This window comes from Hippichthys cyanospilos, chromosome 14 (genome assembly GCF_059441005.1).
Source record: "Hippichthys cyanospilos isolate Australia breed blue-spotted pipefish chromosome 14, RoL_Hcya_1.0, whole genome shotgun sequence".
In the NCBI taxonomy this organism is placed as follows: Eukaryota; Metazoa; Chordata; class Actinopteri; order Syngnathiformes; family Syngnathidae; genus Hippichthys; species Hippichthys cyanospilos.
In genome coordinates this window covers 7,926,298-7,946,433 of record NC_142382.1, presented here as the reverse complement: position 1 = coordinate 7,946,433, position 20,136 = coordinate 7,926,298, and the positions used below count along the sequence as shown (strand labels likewise).

At 37.5% G+C, this 20,136-nt stretch overlaps 3 protein-coding genes and 1 long non-coding RNA gene across 5 annotated transcripts; all 4 read left to right on the top strand.

Annotated features, from left to right (window-relative positions):
• Positions 1-379: 379 nt before the first annotated feature.
• ankrd66 (ankyrin repeat domain 66) lies at positions 380-1,795 on the top strand. The gene is made up of 3 exons (XM_088433602.1): positions 380-994; positions 1,084-1,312; positions 1,490-1,795. The coding sequence occupies exons 1-3, from the start codon at positions 856-858 to the stop codon at positions 1,617-1,619; spliced, it is 498 nt and encodes a 165-aa protein (XP_088289728.1). The 5' UTR covers positions 380-855; the 3' UTR covers positions 1,620-1,795.
• A 783-nt stretch (positions 1,796-2,578) lies between these two features.
• Positions 2,579-7,986, top strand: cenpo (centromere protein O). Its single transcript, XM_088433265.1, has 6 exons — positions 2,579-2,725; positions 2,880-3,031; positions 3,941-4,088; positions 4,235-4,506; positions 5,350-5,509; positions 6,428-7,986. The coding sequence occupies exons 1-6, from the start codon at positions 2,710-2,712 to the stop codon at positions 6,535-6,537; spliced, it is 858 nt and encodes a 285-aa protein (XP_088289391.1). The 5' UTR covers positions 2,579-2,709; the 3' UTR covers positions 6,538-7,986.
• Positions 7,987-8,515: 529 nt separating this feature from the next.
• On the top strand, positions 8,516-16,453 carry LOC148412791 (dnaJ homolog subfamily C member 5-like). Of its 2 annotated transcripts, XM_088432848.1 has the most exons (6): positions 8,517-8,734; positions 9,691-9,813; positions 10,790-11,003; positions 11,725-11,881; positions 14,255-14,332; positions 14,785-16,453. In XM_088432848.1, the coding sequence occupies exons 2-6, from the start codon at positions 9,701-9,703 to the stop codon at positions 14,883-14,885; spliced, it is 663 nt and encodes a 220-aa protein (XP_088288974.1). In that variant the 5' UTR covers positions 8,517-8,734; positions 9,691-9,700; the 3' UTR covers positions 14,886-16,453. The 2 variants fall into 2 exon arrangements, with proteins under 2 accessions (XP_088288975.1, XP_088288974.1); XM_088432849.1 differs by lacking the exon at positions 14,255-14,332 and having other exon boundaries at positions 8,516-8,734.
• A 795-nt stretch (positions 16,454-17,248) lies between these two features.
• LOC148412790 (uncharacterized) lies at positions 17,249-19,142 on the top strand. Its single transcript, XR_015867756.1, has 2 exons — positions 17,249-17,509; positions 18,089-19,142. It is a non-coding gene; the product is annotated as an uncharacterized LOC148412790 (long non-coding RNA).
• The last annotated feature ends 994 nt before the right edge of the window (positions 19,143-20,136 follow it).

Sequence of the window (20,136 nt, the reverse complement as noted above, 5' to 3'; positions counted from 1 at the left end):
CAACTGGGTCGCCGCTTGTTGCCATTTAAGATGACAATTCTATCGTTAACAGTTTAATACAGAAATAGGGGATGCTCTTTATGTTGTTTCAAACCTTGAGATGAGGATTTTTGTATGTTTTACAAAATGTTCAAAACCCGATCCATACAAAGGCTTGAGTCCCGTCGTTCATAGTAAAGACCCATTGAAAATGAATCATAATGTGTTTAATTCCCATTGATTTTTATGAGGTATACGTTTTTGCCAACATTAAACGTGAAGTCACATTTTTGAGCCATTTGCTAGTTGAAAAAAATCTGAATTTTTGGTTGACAGCCATGTTTGTGAGGGCAATGTTCCAGTCAAAGGCAGCACATGCACTCATAAAAAAAAAAAAAAACATGTCCTAATGTGTTAATATCTTCAGATGATTTTCATGAGATTGACGTTTCTTCATGTTGATCTTCGTTTCTTTTTAATTGTTGGTTATGTGTGTGATGTGCTTTGTTGGTCATTTGGAGTACATCACACACTTGGGGGGTTTAAGAACACACTTGCTCATTTTTCCTGCTGTGTGTGTCTCGCTATCTCTATTAAATATTGACATATGTGTTGATACAATTTTTTTCCCCTTCCAGTTAAAAGTCCAAATTGTTGTTTAAAAATATGCTTGTACTAACCACTAGGCATTGTCCTAGACCTTTTCTAAGCTTTTGTTGTTTAAACTACAGTGTAAGGCCAACTTCTCATTTTTTTACCCTCCCAACCACTCATTTGCCTTAAGTCTTCCAGCAGGTGGCAGCATTTTTGTTGCAATTTGGCAGGTGTGTATTCCTGTATGTTGAACACTGTTACCAAGCAACCAGCTGGAACAGTATGTCAGAGTTGCACCAGGCAGCTGCAGCTGGGGATTTTGATGAGGTCCAGGAAATCTTGAAGCACAAAAAATGCGACCCCAATCAGCGAGATGTGGACTGGGGAAATAAGACGCCTCTGCACTGGGCTGCAGCCATAGGTAACAGTTTTTGTAGTCAAGTCTCTGGTCTTGATTATGGAGGGTTTTATGGGCAGTCTGCCATTGTATAACTTTTTGCCTCTACGCAGGAGACGCAGAAACAGCAAGGCTTCTCATCGAACATGGAGCTCGTCCCTGCTTGAGGACAGAGCTGGGCAGAACCGCGGCACACTTTGCCGCAGAGGCTGGTTCCCTAGCAGTCTTGAGGCTGCTGCACTCCTTCCACGCACCCCTAGACAAAGAGGATTCTGGCGGTGACAAACCGGTGCGGATCGCCCAAATTTACGGACACCATGAGTGTGTCACTTTCCTCAAAAAGTAAGACTGAGCAAACTAAATCAGTCCTGCTGGTCTCAGTCCATGTTGTTGGGGTCTTGTATTGCCTGGACTCTGTGATTTGTTGGATGGATTGCAGTATTTTACTAATTATTTTGTCTGTTACAGCCGTAATATTCTCTTTCATAAGTTGCCTCTGACATTTTATTGTTATTGCAGAGCAGAGGCAGAGGGCCAGGCTTACCGCAAAACAGTGGCTGATAAAGGGCTGTCTGTGGATGATACTGATGAAGAGTGGGAAGAACAATGCAAAAACCAACAAGAAAGAAATAGAGAATCTATGATCTAAGAATCTTTCAACCCCCCTCCCAAAACAAAACATAGAAACGAATATTTTTTAAAGCCCTTAATGGTTATTCACGCACTCATGAGTTCAAAATTAAATTTGACCGAAGAATTGAACCTTTAGCTTTGTTGTTGTTTTTTTTGTAGAAAGAAGACATGAAATAAACATTCCTAAAACCATAGGTGAGAATCTGTCTTGGTTTGACACAGTTTCACTTATTTATTTTAATTTTACAATATAAATGGATACAATGTAATTTGTCACATTTGTGATAAAACAAACTCAAAACATGTTACGGCACAGGGACTTAAAGATGGATTTGTTGTTGGATACATTCAAGACGAATGTATGAATATAATATACAAGTGCTCTTTACAACATTCAATTTTGTGAGCGAAATGTGCTTTTAATATCGCGACTCTTGGATCTCGCTACTGTTCCACTTTTATCCGGTAGGTGGGGGTATGGTGCCTAAATGCTTCTTGCCAAGTGCTGCTCAAATCAAACAATTTTTAAAGACATATTTTAAAGTGGCACTTTAAGATTTACACAGTTTTTCATGAAAATTGAATAAATGAAATGCTTATAAATTAAAAAAAATCTTGCAAATAAATATGTTCTTAGCGACCAACAGTATGTTTTAAATATAATCAAGGGTCTAGTTATTAAATTATATTACATGAGTGGCCTCCGCCGGAGGTCGCCATGTCTGGTATAGCTACGGACATCAGGATTACTGTTTATTGCAGTGTTTACCGTAATGCCACTAAAGCTCCCACAGAAGCATGCGAAAAATTACACAAACTGCCTTTAAAGAAAAATATGAAACGGAAAAAGTAGAAAACGAAGACAGGCAATAAATTCTTCCGAGCAATTCCCGCATTTTGTGTGTGTGTGTTTTAATGGTTTGTTATTGTATTAAAAAAAACATTCTGACGTAACGAGCGCTTATCCGGGTTTGACGTTGGATGGGCGGGGCTTCCATCGATTACGAGTGGCAACCGCTAAAATCAAATCCATTTTACGTGTCCATCACTTGAGAAAGAAAGTTAAAATCTCCGTAATCAAATAAAGTGACGGATATCGTCTCACCATGGAGGCACCGAAAGGTAACACTCACCCACGAGGCGCTTGATGAGGGGTTAGCGTAAAGTTTCATCAGCCGTTACACGATGTTTGCTAATGCTAATGCTAATGCTAAACACAAAAGTTCCAGTCTACGCCATTTTCTTTCACTAGCTCAGTTAAAAATATGCTTCACAGGGGTTTTAGGCCACCTGAGTGCGCTGGAGGTTCGGACGAGGAGCCGTCAAGTTCAGCCCCGGCAGCGGAGTCGCGTGAACGAGCTGCGGGCCCGTGTGAAGGCGCTGACCGCACAAAGGGACAGGCTGAAGGCAGAGATCCGCGTATACAAGGTAAAGGAATGAAATAGAATCCATTGGAATTGTACACTACAGCACTGCTAAGAAACAATTGCCGTCATTTTGCTATTTACTAAATAACAACCACTTCAAACAAGCACAACTCATTAAAGACGATTTTTTTTAATAAAATGTATTTTATTTTCAATCAATCAATGATTCGAATAAGGAAAAAAATATCAATACAGCACATATCAATTTGACAGTACACGAAAAACCCTAACCCTGTTATTGCGGGTGCTTAACTCTTGAGTATTCACTGAAACCAATTCAAAGTACTGGTACCACTAATAATTTTGACACATTTCCTCCCAAAAACAATATAACTTATAACGAAAGACCTTTACTTCCCAGTACAGATTTTTTTTTTGAAATGTCTTAAAATCAATCTTTTCCATTCTTCCAATTGGTTATTTCTAACTGTGATTATGAAGCTGCTCCAAGAGAGGGCAAATTCTAGAAGCTGGTTTCCTTAAAGTAAGGTCAGGTATCAACCTGCTACAGAAACTTAGAATTGATACGCCCCATCACTAACAAAAATGTTCATCATTGTGTTAATAAATAATAGCAAATCTTTACAAATGTTTTACTCTGCAGGATTCCGGGGGATCCTTAAAAGGCTCAAGAGTCTCCAATCTGAAAATAAAATAACATTCTAAAAAAAAAAAAAAACATTACTATTATACAACAATCCAAAGGATGGTGGTGTGGAGGCTTTTTCTTTAACTTTTATTTTTCATGAGAATGTAATTGGATGTATTCCATAGTATGTTATTTATTAATATTAGAACAATAATGTTCAATAATTATGACTCCCCCAAAATAAAAAAACTTGTTGCATCACAACTATAATGATTAGTGATGAATTTTGTTAAATGAATTGACAATGATCTTCTTGGCCAGGATATTGAAAAATGCAAGACACAACTGAACAATGGATGTACAGACGCTGAAGAAATGAATACTGAAGACCATGAGAATAAACAAATCCTGCAGCTGATGGCTAGACACATGCAGCTGAAGGAGCTTTTGTATGCCCATCACATCATCGGTACGCCTCCATTACTTCCTTCTCTGGCTTGCACTTTTTAACATTTTCCATGAAAATCAATAGAATTAAGCGAGAACAGCCCAGCCTTATTTCATGCTAAGACTTTCTCCGGTCGTGTGATTCAACTTTTTTTTTTTTCTTGTTAGGTGGCTACGACTTCACAGAGACCAGGAGGGGGAAACGTGTGTGTGTGACTCTGTCAACGGCCTATGAGGGGACCTACCTGGAAACGTACAACTTGGAATTGGACATGATGCCGACGCTGAGGATCAGTCGTCACAACGTGCCGCCATTCATCCAGCTGGGCGTCATCTGCCAGCAGTACAACCTGCAGGACGACCTCAGGAGTTTCCTGGATGTGCTCAGCAAGCACCTCAATGCCTTCGTGGGCCGCAGGCAGCAGCTGAGACTTGTCAAGGTGACTTTGCCGGAGCGTTTGCATGACATTGATTTGCTTTTGACAACAAACCCGGCATCTCGAAATCAAAGATTATTTGATTAATTGAACCCATAACAGATGTGTCTATTAGGTCCTCTTTTCTACCATAACCCTAAATCTGGTCTATTTACATTCTTAGTTTTTTATAAAGGCAACTTTGATGCACTGAGAGTTCATGACGCTTACATTTTTATATATTTTTTAAAAACATACAAAAAACAAAAAAACCTTTCAAGCAAATTAAGCAATATTCAAGGACTCTTTTTATAAAAATGTATCCAAGAAAATAATTTAAAAATGACCAGTTCTTGTTTTTTTTGTCTTTTGTAAAACTATAGTAGATTTATTTTTAAATTTGTGTATTTAAAAGATTTAAATTAATGTGTTAAAAAACTTCAGAATTTTTTTAAATTAAAAAAATTATGAATCTAATTCACATCCATAACTTTCGATGTTTGGAAAATAGGTCATGTTTTTTTCACTTAGAGGACATTTAACGGTAAAGGGCTCTGAAATTCCTAAAATTTAGGATCAATGAGTTTAAAATCATATCTGATTTTAGTGACTATAATTTAGTGCAATTTCATGGTGAACTCAAAGAATGCAATGATTAGTGACATACACACACACACACCAAAGTTCTTCCCCTTTGGGTATCTGGCAGAAAGATGGGGGCGAAACATCCCACCTGCTGTTAGGCGCAGCAGCCTGATTTGGGGGGAACTGACTACCCACAGGACACTTTCTGTCTAGGTGCTACCTTTCTCAACACTTTTATCCATATGCTGTTCCTATAGCACAAGTGTGACTTTGTTCACTCAGGAGCTCCATCCATCAGTGACGGTGATGGAGAGCAACATGCCGTGTTCCATCCTTGTGCTCATGTTGACCATGCAGAAAGAAAAGAAGACGCTGCTCTGTACCCTCAACTACACAGACCACACCAAATGTTTGCCTACGGGAGTCTATTTTCAAAGTGAAGGTGTGTTACTTTATGATTTTTTATGATTACAGCACACTCTGCTATGGTTTTAATGAGCTAAGATATGGTTACTTGTTAAACTCCCATAATCTAAAAACAGAATGCATAAAAGCATAAACATCTTCCTCGACTTGTTCACTAATGTTTATTCGATAAGTTGTGTTTACTCCCACAACCCCAAACTGTGCATTTTAGGTTTAGTGAAGACTAGTCTGAATTGTCTACAGATGTGAATGTGACAGCAGAAATGACGTAAAATCTTTTCCCAGCCAAGCTAATGAATCATGCGCAAGGGATTGAATAATTTATCTTGCTCACAGGAACATTTTCAGGAACACACATCATCGCAGATTTTCATGCAGTATGATCATGACTTTTTATATTGTAGGTTTATGTCGCTATTTTTCTTGCAATTTTTCTGTTTTTTAAGTCAGACCAGACAATCAAACAAATTTACCCATTTTATTTGTTAAAAAAATTCTACTTCTACTACATTGATTTTCATCGATTCCTTTTTTTTTCCTCCTCATAAGTCAAACCAGACAAAGAAAAGTTATAGATTTAATGCATTTATATTTCTTTAACAAAAGAAACAAGCTAAAAATATAACAGCAAAAAAAAATGAAGCTCAATCCTCACTAGGCAAATTTCGGTACCTGCTGGTGTTTTGGGAAACGTAACCCATGTGATGAATGAAGCAGCACCTTACTGAAAAGAGTGGTATTGGATATTCCATATTCAAAACAACACTGGATTCTCAATTAAATTTTTGAATCATGCTTCAAACGCACAAATTTGATCAAAATGGCCTAATAAACCAATGAGAGCATCTTAAGTGTCACTCGATGAAGAGGTAATTTACTAAAATGAGTCAAATGACAACATTAAAAGGAATGAATTCATTGTGTCCTTTTCTAGATCAGAAGCTTCCCGAATCTCCAGAGTGGAAAAACAGCTGCAAACTTTTGATGGAGATGCCGGTTCACAAAGCCTTGGACATTATAAAAAGCATGCTCAATAACGGTTAGGCGTCATCCACACTCCCGTTTTTCCTCTTTGTCCTGGAGCCTCTGGATGAATTGCGTCACCTTCTGGCGCAAGCGCTCCCTCTGGAGGAGCCTCGTCTTCTCAAGCTGCTCCAGAACCTCCCGCCGCCGTCTCTCCGCCTCCCTTTCCGATATGGTGTCGATAGCGGCGATGCTTTTTACTTGCACAAACGATAAGCTCCTCTGCAGGCGTCCTCTCGCGCTTCTCGGCGGCGGTGCCGACACAGCCCTCGGAACCTCGGCGTCCACGCGGCTGATTATTTCCTTCATAGCCACGCCCGCAGTGGCTTTGGGCTCGCAGACCTTCACCATCCTCACCCGTTTGCATTCGCTTTGCAAGCAACGTTTTCTTCGTTGTAGCATTCGCAACGTGCACCTGAATTCTTTTTCAAGCCGGTTCAGCTTGACATGAAGTTCTCGTTCGTCCTTTTGCTTCAACACCTTCATCTGTGCCATTCTCGCCTCCATCTCGCTCCAAAAAGGAGTATGTCTGTTGATGTGTTTTGATTTTCTCTGTGTGGTCTCCATGGCTGCTATGGCTCTGTCAGTGTGTATGTAATGTAATATCTGGTACTTAATGTGTTTGAAGGTTGTCAGAAGTTGTTGTGGCGGCACGCTTTTTTCTTACATTGTGTTTCCTGAGACCTTCTGGGACTTAGCTCTATTTGACATTTGTTGTGATCCCCATATTGATTTTTTTAAGAGAAATATTTGATGGAAAATACAATCACAATAGGATTAAAATTGTAGAAATAATATAGTTTTACACAAAGTATGTGAGAAAACATTCTGGGGAAAAAAAGTAAAATTTTAGCAAAGTCATTATTTATATGGCACCAATTCACAACAGATCGCAAGGCACTTAAAACATTCAAGAGAAGGAACAGGCTTTTTACTGTATGTAAATTAAAAAATGAAATAAACCGAACCCCACATGAAATAAGCTTCTGGCAAGGCAGAACAACTTAACTGGTGAAATGTTTTCATGGGCTTTTTTTTTCCTCCCCATATTTCCTGTGTTTACAGCAAACGTTTTGGCATTTACAAAAAATGTAGCCTAATAGTTATGTTGAGATATGTTTAGACATGGCATTTCTAGCTCGTTTTTAGATGAGCTGAAGCACCTGTTGAGTTTTAATCAACTTATTTGTTTGCAGCAGTAAAAAAAAAAAATCTCTACAAGTTTGACGACTAAATTATTTTTCATTTACTTTAGAATACAGTTTTACAGCTTTTGTCAACTGAAGAGGTCACGTGATTAGGTAATGACCAATTACAGCTCAGCTTGTGAATATCACATGACTAAGGTGTGTCATGATTGGTCTTCACATGAGTACAGGTGATGTCATGTTTAAGCAAGTGGAAGAATGCGTTTTTAAAGGTGTTCATTTTACATGAGCTGTAATTTAGTAGTAAAATAAAAACCATTTGTTTACACTGAAAATGGCTCCATAACTGGAATATCCTTTTAAATTGAGTCCTGACACCCCTGAGTGTGAGGCTGGCTCTTAAAAAAAAAAAAACACAAAAAACTGCCATTTTCAAAAAAAGATTGAAAAGTGTATATTTACACAGTGCTTGAAATTTAATGATATAACCTTACCTCAAAAATGATATTACTTGATACATTATATTATACTTGATAGAAAAATTTTCAGGTGTTTAGAAACGGACCGCTGTCTTCTGCTGGAAAAGGAGAAGCTAACTTAAATTTTACATTGACCTCAAATTGGACACAGTACATTTGCGTTGAAGCGTCTAAAAGTGAAATTTAAATTGTCTGATCCGTTCCCTAGAATCGCCCATTTTCCAGCCCATTTTAGACAGGAATAGTCGCCCCTGCCAATATGGCCGTCACTTAGGCACGGTGACTATCCTCGACGTCGTAGCGCACTGACTTGCTGTCGTGTGACTTTGCGACGGGCTACTTCCCGCCGTAGTGACGTCACTTAAGTTATCCACTTCCTCGTTCTCTGACAGCGCGTTGCTAACTAGGCTTCTAGCTTTCTGCTCCCCCAGCCTCTCCCACTCTGTCAAAATGTGGAGGACACCGGCGTAGTCCTACAACAACCTGCGTGCCAACGCCACTTCATGGGTCGAAGTTGACAAAACAGTCGGCGTAGAATATTTGGATTCGATGATTTGAGCCGAAAAACACCGACTGTAATTTGTCCAGAGGGTAAGAATGAACTTTTTACGGCTACAGTTGTGCTAAAGTTAGCTTAGCACTGTCGAAAGTTCAACCCGGTAGCAGGTTTTTATATACTCTAACCTTAAACATTTTAGTCGAATTAACGTACACTTTAATAATGAAATACTTTGACCTTTTTACTTGAATGTAAAGTTAGATTCAGCGGCGCAGATTAGAAGTGCCAGAAGCAGGAACTGAAATGGTAACTTTCATTTATGTTTTACCGTAAATTTGTTTACAGTGACAGGTGTGACAAAGTACCAATAATCATGATCTAAAGCACTGTGTCCTAAACTTTGAATTAAGACACACTTTGTTAGCAACATTTCAAAATGTCAGGAAAGGTGTAAAATTATTAATGCACCTTCTGTCTGTCACTATCAGTGTCTTAGAAAGACGTATATTTAAAAAAATATATACATTATTTTCACGTGGCACAATTGTTGATCTTGTTACACAGTGGGTGAAAATGTTCATAAAGTTTTACAAATTTAGTAGAAAAGCAAGTAAATAGACAAAGCTTCAGAAACTGTTACAAAAATAGGAGTATATATTGAAGTGTTGATGCAACTTTTGATAAACCTTCGCATGGGCATCATTATTTGCACAAATCACACAAAGAAGCACTCGATTATTTTTGACGGTTGGTAAGTTTGTTGCATTAATGGTGACGTTGATCTTTAGAAAAAGTTACGTTGAGTGATATCCGATAAACGAGATTCCAAGAGAATTAGGTCATCCCTTACAGTCTGGAAATTCAATGTGACACTTCCACAACAACACTGAGTACATACAATATTTGTAATTTCTGGTAATGACAAATTCAACTTTGTAGTCACCCATGTAAAATAAGCAATCAATGTGATTTACTTCCTTTTTTTAAGGTGAATTGACTTCCTCATTTAACTTTTTTTTTTTTTTGACGATACCTTTCATTTCCTCAGAACCTCCAACATGGACGACCCCAACAAACCTCAGCGCAAAATGTCCACTGCAGGGGACAGCCTGTACAAAGTCCTTGGCTTGCAGAAGGGAGCATCGTCTGATGAGATAAAAAAGGCTTACAGGTGGGTTGGACCGGAAACTGGTGATTTCAGTCATTGATAACCTACTCCTTCAAAGAATGTACAATGTAATAGTGTATTTTATTTAAAGTGAATTAATCCATTCTGAATTTAAACTTTCACTATCATGAAAACTAGATTAACCGCACTGGCAATGTTTTAGGTAGCGTTTTAACATTCTTAGCTGACGCACAAGTGAAGTGAAACACTGTTTAAAAAAAGGAATGTTTTAGCTTCAAGCCTTTTCAAGAGAGGAAAAGGGAACCTGAAAGCATTATGAGACATTGAAAATACAGAATGCAGGAAAGTGAAAAATCATGGTAAAAATAATAATGATTATAAACTGATAGCAGTAACAATAATCACAACAATAACGCTAATAGTTCCTAAAACAGTCATCTATTAATTACAAGAACTACTGGTGACTAAGAAATTAGAAGTTTCATGATTGAAGTCAACAACAGGGATGAGAGGGCTTCGTTTCATGCGGGCTTGCAGATCATCCCACGTCAATTCCTCCAATAGGACAGACTTTTCCTCCTTTACTCGGTCCTCTTATAGGGATCTTCAAAATTTTAACAGCTATTCCATATGCGTTTAACAGTTGACTGCAAAAAAGTGAATTTGGAGCTGATGTGTTGAGGGGCTAACCTTAACCTTAGAGTATAGAGGGATAATAGTCCTGTGAGAGAGGATAAAGCACAATGAAAGTATAAGTACAATTTGAGTGTACTTTTTTCCCCTCCTTAATACAATGTTGAGGGATAAAACCTTGACTAAATGTCAGCAGATCCTTAAAATTAGGTGACACAGAATCGGGTGCAAAATAATTGTAATAGTGATATCCCTGTTAATAATACGTTCTTTTAATGAATACAATTATGATTATGCTATTTTTGGTGGTATTTATGTAGCTATATAATGAGGTAAAAATAGTTGAATGTTAAGGTTTTATTTTGCATGGTCGTGGTTCCCGCAGGAAGCTGGCCCTGCGGCACCACCCTGACAAGAACCCCGACAACCCAGAAGCGGCGGAGAAGTTCAAGGAGATCAACAACGCCAACTCCATCCTGACTGATGACAATAAGCGTAAAATTTACGACGAGTACGGCTCCATGGGCCTCTACGTGGCCGAGCAGTTTGGTGATGACAGCGTCAAGTACTACTTCCTCTTGTCCAAGTGCTGGTTCAAGGTCAGTTGCTGTGTTAATACTTAAGGTCTCACTTATCAATTCTACGTATTCGCAAAACAGGACCTGAAAGCTTACCATTTAAAAGTAATTCACCAATAGTACATAACGATGAACATACATTCAATTATTTCTTTTAACATTGACTGTTCTTTGTGTTTTGGTTTTAAAAAGTCATTGACTTTATTTTGCTTTCCCTACTCTTAATTTTTTCTTCTTGAATTACTGTAATCCCAAACAGGGTTGTTAAAAATGACGGTTTTTAAAATAAAAAATGTGTTGTTTTTTTAAAATCAATTTATTACATTTTTATTCAGATATGTATAAGTAATAATATATAATATACCTCTTCAACATAATAGTATTGAATAATAAGTCGGTAACACTTTATGAACACATAATTAATAAAATTGATACAAAACTAAGAAAAACACCCAAAAAAATTCTTACAATTTTTGATTATGTTCATCTAGTCAGCCGAGAATGAGCAGAATAGGAAATTGTGACTTCTACAATGACTGAAGATAAAAACCAAATCACATTTTTTTTCCATGTAGGTTTCGTTGCAGAGGACTTTTACTGTAGATGTTGAAATGCTTCACCTTACTGCACTACATTTGGAGTGGAGTCATTTCCACATCCTGCTCCTTGACTTAATGAGGAGTTTACATGTCACCTTCCACTCCCTAGTTGTTGACACTTACTACCCACTTTGCATCTTCAGACCCTGCTGGTGTGTTGCGGCATCTTCACTTGCGGTTACTGCTGCTGCTGCTGCTGCTTCTGCTGTTTCGGCAAGTGCAAGTCTTCCGAGGCGGACGAGAGAGAATTCTACATGGACCCTGAGGACCTGGAGGCAGAAATCCAAGCGCAGGAGGAAGGTGAGCGCCAGCTTTTTGACTTTGAAATTGAGGATGAGGAAATTGCATACATCTGAATCAGGTTATTTTCTCTTCAAGGATGTCTCATGCTGGTACATTTTTGATTAGGTTCTTAAAAGGCTCCACTAACAAAAAGGTCTCCTGCATGCTACATTCAGAGATATCTAAGGAATTTCAGACTCTGACTGGGGTTCTTATCTAATTGCATGTTTAAGTACACGCCCAAAAGATGATGACATTCAAGAGAAATGAGGATGTTGTCAGAGTGCACTTATTGAAAGGGCTTCCACATTGTGCATTCTCTCAGCATTAGCAAATTTCAGACGCTAGTTCTCGTCCCTCGGCAAATTCAAGAATTTTTCCCCCATTCTGCTTTTTAAAACTCAGAAGTTTTAGATTTCTTGTCAGGTCCCCGTTAGGGCCTGATGGTTTAAAATTTGTAAGAATCTTGCTTTTTTTTTCCCCCATTTTCTTTTTTGATGATGGCTCTCCCGCCATAGGCCACATGAACAAATTACAAGGGCTAGGCGATTTTGCCTAAAAATATCATTTTCAGTTTTTTTTTCCCCTCCATCAAAATTCAACTTTTTTTCAAGATTATTATTCTGCTCCTATTTTATTCATAGAAAATAAGTAAAACTGAAACTTTAAAACAAATATTGCTTTTCTTTGAGCTAGCATTAACATACATTACTCCCTCTTATAATGATTTCAGCGTTGAGCCAAATTCTTCAATAGTTAAATGTTTCTTAGTGGCACATTGTATGAGTGATAAAGTGCAACTTTGTTACAAACTTTGCAACGTGTATCACTTAGGAGAGCAAGGAAGAGCAGCCTGTCCACTGCGTCTGGCTTGAGGCGTGTAGCAATTCTGCCCCGGTCTTTGTTTACATGGGCGCTTCTAGCCATGTGCATTATCTTATCATGCTTGCTTCATTGTGTGACTACTCCTCCACACTAATCTGCTTCTAGTGGATGTTTGTGCTTGACATTTCACATACTTGGATAGATTCCTCTATTTTAGTTGCCGAAATACGTTTGTTGTGCTGCCGCGTTTTGTTGCAGCGGGCTTTATACCAACGTTGCAGCGTAGTGTTTCTTGTTCCACATCTGTCCCCGCAAACGTACGTCCCCTATCTTTTAGAAACATACGGTCCGCTGTCTTTAGCCTTAGCTAGTTTGCGCTAGCCTACTATTTGGCGTGAGTGTGAAGTAATTAAGAAGGCGGACGCTACGGAAGCTCATGTGGGTGAGACGCAGCAACAGCGGAGTTAAATATCAATTTTAGTATTTTCTAAATGGTCTGTAACAAAAACAAATGGATTAATCGAGAAAAAAAATATTGCCCAGGTCTGTTATAACCTAAAAGGATTGTAATGATTTTTATATTTTTTACACTTTACAAAATAAAACAAGAATAATGGCATTCACTCCTCATTGCCCCAATTTGAGAAAAAAGTCCGCCAATCATTGCAGATTTTTCTCTTTTGTAACTTTAAACAAATATTAAAAGACAATACCAGCAGTTAAATGTTGTCACTAATTCATATCTATATTGTAAGAGCTCTAGGCACAAGTTCAAAGTTCATTAATCATGTATATCATCTAACACAGTGGTTCTCAACTGATGTTCCTTCTGTGAAATATGGTTTTAGCCAAGTACCCCTTAACCGAAGCAAAACATTTTTGCAAATTAAAAAAAAAAAGACTTAAAAGATGCCATGCCACCAGTGTCTGATTTATAAAACTTTAGAACCTTTTAAACTTCATTTGTATTGGTCCACCAAAAAAAAAAAAAAAAAAAAAAAAAACTTAAAGGGTCTTCTTTTGGGATCTTAGAAGAGATCTGTTATCAAAAAGAAATAACTTATTTTTTATTAAATACTTGTCCACAGAAAATAAACAACATAAAGTATCAGACATGTTCAAAAAGAAATCATTCTAAATAAATATTTGCCCACAGAAAAATATTCAACTTAAAGTGCCCTCTTTCGGGATCTTTGTAGAGATGTGTTCACAAAAATAAATCATTACCTTGACAGGTAACGAGAGGAGGAATGTGACGAAATGGGTCCAACCATTCTATTATAGGGGAAAATCTGGTCTTTGAAAATAATGACATTGAATAATCTACCCATACCCGTACCCCCACTTGAGAACCACTGGCCTAACAAGTTTAATTAATCGAAACTCAGATTTTTACTCCAACTCACATCGGGCGCGCTCAAGTTCTGATAGCTGTTCACTTACAAGCAGGTGCATTCACAAAAACCCGGATATTTCAGACGTCTGACTTTGACAATTGAAGAAACAGGGTGTAAAAAAAGAAAGGTGAGGCTTTCTGAATTGTGTTATTTGCGCTATGTTTCACAGCACGAGACACTGTAATTGTTATTCAGCCGAGTTCGTCCGCCACCGCCGACGCTTCCGACAAAGCTGACGCCACGTCAGGTATGGGCAGCTCATAAAAAATGGACTTCGTTGTTTCATTTCACACTTGATGCGCGGACAGGCACGCCAGGAAGCCATATTATTTTCTTTACGAGACACATGACTTGACTCATGTAACCTTGACTTCAGTCAGACTTTTTTTTTTTTTTTTGCACATGCGGGATAAGATCATAAGATGTTTTTAGTATTGTGAGGTATGTTTAGAGACCTTAAAAAATTAAGGGCCGTGAATCCTGGCAAAAAAAAAGGCAGTTTTTAAATAGAGCAATATTGTACCTGAACAAATTCAGTGAAAGTTTTAGGGAAACGTGAACTGAACGTAGTGTATTTCTGCTTAATTCTCAGTTAAAAAGACACTTTGAGGTAAAATGTCTGTTTGGACGCGGCTCGGTGAAACTTTCTGATACTCTTGTGTTAAAACTTTATTTTGAGAGAATTTCTGTCATCTGCAGGCGAGGACACGCCCATCATCCTTCAGCCCCAGGCCGGCAACGGCTCCATCTCCTCCTCTGGCACCGCCACCACAGGCGATGTGCATCTGACGTTCAATTAGTAAATTGCTACTACGAAACCCCCGCTTTGGATCCATTTTTCATGGGGTGGCATCTGGACATCTCAGAGGAGCGTTATTCATTTACATCAGCAGTTATTCGGGGGTTCTTTTGAGATGCCACAGGGTTTGCTTTTGGATGCTCTCATGTTTTATACAGGACTGTGCAGAAGGTCTCAGGCCACCATCAGATTTGTTAGAATGATCTTCACACAAAAGTAGGCGTACACTTTTATTGAACTGTTGGTTTGTAATTTTTTTTTTTTTTTTTACATTTACACTTTCTCTCCTCCCTTCGAGTTGCGCATTATTGTTACACCAGCAAAAACAATTCATACAGGTTTCTATTTTGGTCTGTTGGTTCATTGGATTTTTGGCTACTTTCTGGTTCTGGAGGCCGGGTCTATTCGAGGGGTGTCATTAAAATGGACACTTCCAAGGGTAGCTTATTGAAGCACGCAGGTTTAAAAAAAAAAAAAAAAAACAGCGCACTGAATGGATCCAAATCTGTCATTGGGGTTGTATTCATTTGTGTTAACCTACTGTGTCATAGTTCGATTTACAAGTCATATTGACTGCTGTGAATGAGGTTCATTATAAGAACAAAGCTATCAGTGAAGATTGATGCACAGTACTTTAAACATAATGTGCTGTTTTTGTTTTGGGAGAACACCTTCAAAATTGTTTGAGCACTTTCTACTTTTTAAACACCGGTGTGCCAAAAAAAATAAAATAAAAAACATGTCAATATTTTAGCATCTCAACGCCAATGGAGATATGTCACCTTTGTCCAAATTTCAACATTACCCATAAATAATGCCATTTATTCAGCAATTTGGGGGATACTTTTAAGCTTTCAGCTAAAACTTTCCATGCACACCTTAAATGCGGTAAAAACGTTCCAGAATACCTTCATTTGACTTTCAGTAAGCTTTGTAAATGCACAAAGAGTCATCAATCAACCAATGCATTGATTCCAAAAGGTGACCGACCGCTTGTGTCCCTTGCTGTGAGTTTTTCAGTCCCTCACATGAAGAAATGCGTTTGTTGATTTACGAACTAAAAAACTGTGATGACGTTAACAGTTCAGCTTCTTGGAGAACTGCATTGTCTACAAAAAGTAACAAAGCAGTGAGTAGATTTGCTCTTAAAGGTTTATACAATCTTGAAGCGTATTGTTCACGCCAAAGCTCGATAAAGTTTTTTTTTTTTCAGTTGCGTATACATGTACATAAACTATGGTTATGCGCAAAGCCAAATATTTGCCTATTTGCGGGGGATAGCATAAATGCTTAAATGGGATGATTACCTAAAGAAGCCAACTTTTGCAGCTTATTTTTAATTCGCCTTTCTTCAACATTGACAAATTGTGATTTTTCTTTTCTTTCTTTTTTTTAATCTTTGCGTGCGAGTGTGCCAAGAGGTCCGACATGAGAAATATATTTAAATCATTGTAGTATAACTTAAACGTGTTTCATTTTGGACATTCCCACGTGTATCTGCTTGTCCAATGCTGTAAAAAGGTGTTTTGTTTTGTTTTTCTGTTGGAATAAACTCAGGTGTCACTGAAAGCAGTCTGCTTGTACTCAGTGCTTAGCATGTCCGCCTCACACTTCAGGGACACGAGTTCAAATCCACGTTGCTCCGACGTTCCTGCGTGGAGTTTGCATGTTCTCCCCGAGCCCGTGTGGGTTCTCTCTGCGGACTTCGGCTTCCTCCCGTACTCCAAAAACATGTATGGCAGCAAAAGTGTGTTTTGGGAATCTCAGTGTGAAACAGACAATGTATAAAATGAAATGTATTTATAATACAGTACACGTCCATTATCAATGCAGTGGGAATTGTGCGGCTTCCCCAGCGATCTTTGCGTTCGAAAACACGTCATCTCTAAGCGTAACGTTGTCGCCCTCCTGTGGTCAATTTGAGTAATTGTTTGGATGACAATTTGTGGAAAAGCAAACTTATGCGCCATTTGTATGTCGTATGACATCATCATTAAAAAAATACAAAAATTAAAATATCTGTATGCAAACGTAATATACCAAAAGGGACACGCACTCTCCGAGCAATCACTTTTCAAAACTTTTGAAGCAGTATAAACGCCCCACCAAATAAAAATTCCAAAGATTACTTAGTTCAAAATTTGCTTCTCGAAATGTATTTTGATTTGTTTTTTTTTTTTTTTTTTTGTAAGTGATTATTTTGCTTGGCTTTTGTTTTCGCCAACGTTGTTTTCCGGTAAAACAAACAAACAAAATCGCCCCAAAAATGCGGATCACTTCCGGGGTGGTACTTTTAACATTTCTGACTGACACAATCTTCAGCCAATCATCGCGCTCTTCCGTTAAACGCGTTTTTCCCCCACTCGCAAAGATTGAAAATGGCGTAGCTCGACGCGGCCGTATGTTGGGAGGTGAAAGAGGACAATTTTTGTCCCCTTATCTCTCCCCCGCCATGCGTGGCTACAGCTTTTCTTCTCCCTCAGAATGTCCTCGACATGTTTTAATGGAGAAAGTGAGAGGTGGCCGGGCAGAACTGCGAGTGCCACCGCAAAACACGATGAAATGGTTCAGCCATTGTTAAGCTAAACATCTCCGCAGCATCCTCATCACCAGGAGCACTCCAAGGTCAGACACATGCTTCTATCTTTTTTTCAACCTGTTTTCTATATCCGTATTCAACTATTTTTCTCAAAATTAATTGATGCAGAATTGTGTCAGGCTAAAACATCAAATTGTCTTTTTGCGAATATTTGTCCCGAGATAAATAACCCTTTATTTATAGTTAATTTATATGCGCACAGTGGGTCATTTTTTTAACTAGCCTCATAATAAACATATATCAAACTATGGATTGCAAATATTAAACTATTGATTGTAAATCGTATCAAAATGCAGTCATATTTTTCAATTACAACGGATGTGCACGTCTGCGATTCGAGGATAGTTCGTTTTAATTTGGAATGACTGAGTTTGATTCAATATACGCACATATTTTATGTCCTGAACAATTTTATGATTGGGGGTAATAACTGATTTCAAAGTTAACGAAACCTCAATGCGAAGAACGCTAAGTTTTTGCACCATAAGTTCATGCTTTAATTCAATGAATGATCCTGCTGATCTAGACATTTCTTTTATTTCCTTGATAAACAGATAACAGTTGTAGATATAACATTAATAAAATAAAATGTTGTAACATTATAGGATGGAAGTGCTTGAACATTCATCTGATCCACCGCCGATGGGCTTTACATGGAGCACCGTGTTCATCCTCAACTAGGATGAAGAATTTTCCATGAAGGAGCTGATTTTTTTCTTCTTTTTGGGGGGGTGGGCCCTCTCTTCCACTCCTAACCCTTAACATCCTCTTGGGACATGTCTGGCCAGGTTTGCAATAAGCCTGTGGAGCAACATCACATGATGCTCATTTGTAGACCATGTGTTGCTGTTCCTTCTTTTTTTTTAAATATATTTTTTGCAGAATTTTCACCATATGAGAGAAAATTACATAATTATTTTACTGTTCTAACTACATCGAAAGTCCCAAAATTCCTGTAAGTGATTATGAAGTAATCCCTAATCACTATATGGGGATTTTTAGTGAATTTATGTCTTTTTTGTGTGTGTGTGTCAAGTACGAAACAAAAGAGGGATGGGCATGTCTTTCAGATGAAAACTTATCAAAGTCTACACTTAAACAATCCTGATGCCACATAGTTAAAGACACCAAACTGTAGCAAAAGTGATTCTCATCTTTTTTTTTTCTACCTCAGAGAAGGATGAGTAACAGGTTCATTTCATTTGTCATCGTTTTGCAGAAAATGCATTGATATAAATGAATAATGATACAGTTGGCTATGTGTAAAATGTCAAAAAATCTGTTAAAATGGCGCTCATTGTAATCATAAGTAAAATCGGGGGTGTTTGTGAAGGTTTTATTTAAAACATGTCTACAAAAATCAGAGACAATTTGCTGCAGAGAGTCCATTTTAAAGTAGGATAAATTAGCGAAATAGTTGATTAATTTGACAATTAATTAGTTGGCATTTAATCAAATTAATTGTTGCACCTCACCTCTTTTTTTTTGGCGAAGGCTTCAAAATGTCCCGAAACAAAATAATCGGCTGTTCTTTTTTTCACATAAATAAAATGCAGTGAAATAATCTAAAAAATATATACAATAATCAAGTCAAGCACATTTGGTTTATTATACAGAGGTTGGTGTAATAAATAAAAAATAAAAGTGTATTCAACTGTGTGATACATATCTTACTGTATTTTAATTTAGAACACATCTTGTCTTATTTTACCAATTTCAGTACTAACAACGTATCATACTAAAATGAACATTTATTGTATTTTTATTGATTCAAACTATAATTTTATGATTAATAATATAATCAATTTGAAACCGTTTTTTTTCTTTTATGAAACCAATTTAATTGCATTGTTTAAAAAAGTTATGTAATTAAATTTTTATCCATTTGTTTTTAAATATTAATACATTTAATTACATTTACATTACTAATTTGAGTCCTTTATTTTCACTTTGTATAAAACGACAACTTTGCTGGGGCAGCGTGCAATATTGCATCCAAACATGTCACCTTGTTGACCGATGCTGTGTATTATAAATTGTTAAAAATAAAAAATAACAAGTGACATTGTTGTTTGAAAAGCAACAAAATCACCAACGTCTTCCATTCAAGATTTGTATAGTTTCATCCTCTTATTATGCATTTAGATGCTCATACTTAACTTCATATAAACTCATCACACAATGCATGATGCCTGCTTTAATATAATAAATTCAGATGAATCATTTCCCTGAAAAAAAATACCTTTCAAGATGCATGATTAAACATTTTCTTTATGAATTAATGTGCTCAAGCCACAAATAATTAAAATAATACCACTGTTTAAACTAAATGATAGGATTGATTTTGATTTTGAAATGATTTTCCCGCCCTTTAGTAACATTGTGTTGTATATACAGTATATTACTACACTTAATCCAGAAAATTGTACAGGATTATTTAGATTAGCAGCAATAATTGCATGAATTTTAAGGGTTGGGTGGGGGGTGGGGGGGGGGGGGGGGTGGGGGGGGGGCAACTGCCTACATAACTATTGTGTTTTTCCATATTTTTTCATCATGTATCTTCACCCTCCTGTCTCGTTACTTTTCTCAGGAACAGCAACAACGTTTGGGTTGATTTGGAACAAAAAAAATCCAATAGACAGTATTTTGA

Coding starts and splice junctions, on each gene's coding strand:
- cenpo (XM_088433265.1), top strand. Junction 4,089..4,234: donor GTATGCCCATCACATCATCG/GTACGCCTCCAT, acceptor TTTTCTTGTTAG/GTGGCTACGACTTCACAGAG. Junction 4,507..5,349: donor AGCAGCTGAGACTTGTCAAG/GTGACTTTGCCG, acceptor TTGTTCACTCAG/GAGCTCCATCCATCAGTGAC.
- ankrd66 (XM_088433602.1), top strand. CDS start 856: ATGTCAGAGTTGCACCAGGCAGCTGCAGCTGGGGATTTTGATGAGGTC. Junction 995..1,083: donor GCACTGGGCTGCAGCCATAG/GTAACAGTTTTT, acceptor GCCTCTACGCAG/GAGACGCAGAAACAGCAAGG. Junction 1,313..1,489: donor TGTGTCACTTTCCTCAAAAA/GTAAGACTGAGC, acceptor TTGTTATTGCAG/AGCAGAGGCAGAGGGCCAGG.
- LOC148412791 (XM_088432848.1), top strand. CDS start 9,701: ATGGACGACCCCAACAAACCTCAGCGCAAAATGTCCACTGCAGGGGAC. Junction 9,814..10,789: donor GAGATAAAAAAGGCTTACAG/GTGGGTTGGACC, acceptor TGGTTCCCGCAG/GAAGCTGGCCCTGCGGCACC. Junction 14,333..14,784: donor CAAAGCTGACGCCACGTCAG/GTATGGGCAGCT, acceptor TGTCATCTGCAG/GCGAGGACACGCCCATCATC.